General features: G+C 59.0%; 1 protein-coding gene across 1 annotated transcript in view; it reads right to left on the reverse strand.

Annotated features, from left to right (window-relative positions):
• The window catches only part of LOC108804035 (phosphatidylinositide phosphatase SAC2-like), a gene marked incomplete at both ends in the record, with an annotated part of 8,875 nt that overhangs the window by 468 nt on the left and 6,388 nt on the right, over positions 1–2,019 (reverse strand). The window contains 2 exons of the mRNA XM_018575802.1: positions 1,601–1,721; positions 1,795–1,872. Of these exons, the coding sequence (XP_018431304.1) occupies positions 1,601–1,721; positions 1,795–1,872 (199 nt within the window). The remainder of the gene's footprint in view (positions 1–1,600; positions 1,722–1,794; positions 1,873–2,019) is intronic.

The raw sequence follows: 2,019 nt of genomic DNA on the forward strand, positions 1-2,019 counted from the left end.
GAGAGACGCAGGAATTCAGATTAGACAGAAGATCCGAAGGAAGGGCAACTGAGGTGTGGACAACACGGCAAAAAACACTACAGGCCCCATTAGGAGGACTGGGGCCCCACCTGCAGCCCAGTGTCCACCTGAGGGACCAACACCTCAATCTGTTGAAAGGTCAACCAGGTGGGGCAATCCGACAAGACCAAACGCAGAGCCAGGATGTTCTGATGTTCCGGATCTGGGAGAAGGGAAGGACTCCGCACAGAACAACAATGAACCTGAGCCTAGGTCACTGTAGGTCAGGGGTCTCAATCCAACGGCCCCCCAGCTGGGGGGTGAAACTACAAATCCCATGATGCATCTCTCTCCGGGAGTCGTGGCTGTGAGAATGTTGCAATGCCTCGTGGGATTTGTAGTTCCACCCCACAGCTGGGGGGCCGGAGGTTTGAGACCCCTGCGGGTAGGTGGCCAGTGGTGACAGACTGAGGGTCGGAGTGTCACGAGGTTGCTTGCAAACAGGAGCAGCGGCGGGATGGTAGTACCTGGTGGGAAAGAGCGCGCGAGCCGCAATCCGTGCAACGTAAGACTTCAGCACCTTTAGGCCCTGTTCACATTGCGCGATTCGCAAATCGCGCGTTTGTTGCGCGATATCGCGCAAATGCTCGCATTGAGAAAGCGAGAATCGCGGCAAAATCCGCTCCAAAAAGGGTCCTGCTGTAGCGACGCACGACCCGCGACAAGCAGGACCCTTTGCCCCATTGAGATGCATTGAAGAGCGATATCGCGGGAATTACCGCGCGATAATTCGCTCAATGTGAACGGGGCCTAACTGCGGTGAACAGAGGCGGCCCAAAAGGTGCGGCCAGCCAGGTAGATCCCAATGCTTCAGCTCAACAGAAACAGGGTCCCCCCCCCCTGGGGCTGCGCCACGGCTCCGGACGCGCAAAGCGCTCCGCGGCTAACAACCAGTACACTCAGGTCCAGAGTGTGAAGCCACAATGCAGAACCCAGTGCCCAGCTCGGGCCCACAAGTCCGGCCCAAAAGGGTCAGGGAATGGCCTCCAGGGCCGGGCCTAGGGAACGTCCTCAGCAGAGTTGTGAGACAAATGTCCGGCCTCCTGGGACACAAGCAGAAAACTGAGGCATGCTGGGAAAAGGAAAAGGGGCCGACGTACAATTCTTCTGTCCGGTCCTCCAGTAGACGGCAAAATAACTCGACATACACGATACATGCACCACCTAATGCGACGCCCCCAGACATCTGTACTGCGAGGTAACTAAGACAGGAGGACCGTGGGAGGGGGCTATGAATGGCGGGAGGACCGTGGGAGGGGGCTATGAATGGCGGGAGGACCGTGGGAGGGGGCTATGAATGGCGGGAGGACCGTGGGAGGGGGCTATGAATGGCGGGAGGACCGTGGGAGGGGGCTATGAATGGCGGGAGGACCGTGGGAGGGGGCTATGAATGGCGGGAGGACCGTGGGAGGGGGCTATGAATGGCGGGAGGACCGTGGGAGGGGGCTAGGCGGGAGGAGTTGCACATAAAGCAGTTCATGTGCGTGTCGGGGGAGGGGAGATGAAGGGGGAAGGGCCATGGAACTCTGCCCGGGGTTACCTGTTGTTCCATGACGGCACGGGCGATGGCCGCTTGCACCACGTTGGTCCGGTCCAGGCAGTCCATGCAGTTGACCCGGAAGATTCCGTCCTGCTTGCAGATGACTCCGGCCTGATCCACCCTACACAGAACACAGACATATAAGTCCCCATCCCCCGAGGCCTCAGAATGGGAGCCGCACACTCCGCACTCACCAACACCACTTCATGTCCAGTATGATGTCAGTGATGGCGTCCGTCAGCGTCTGCACGTTCTCAAACTTCATCCCGCGGCTGGCGACATGAAACACAACCAAGAGGTGAGGAGAGCCCGCCCTGGTGACCCGGCATTACATAACACAAGGCCATCTACAAGACCGGTCAGTAGATGGGGGGACGTCGGGCCAGTATAGGGGGGGGTGACGTCGGGTCAGTATAGGG

Source organism: Nanorana parkeri, unplaced genomic scaffold (genome assembly GCF_000935625.1).
Source record: "Nanorana parkeri isolate BGI_ZX_2015 unplaced genomic scaffold, ASM93562v1 scaffold4851, whole genome shotgun sequence".
Classification (NCBI taxonomy): Eukaryota; Metazoa; Chordata; class Amphibia; order Anura; family Dicroglossidae; genus Nanorana; species Nanorana parkeri.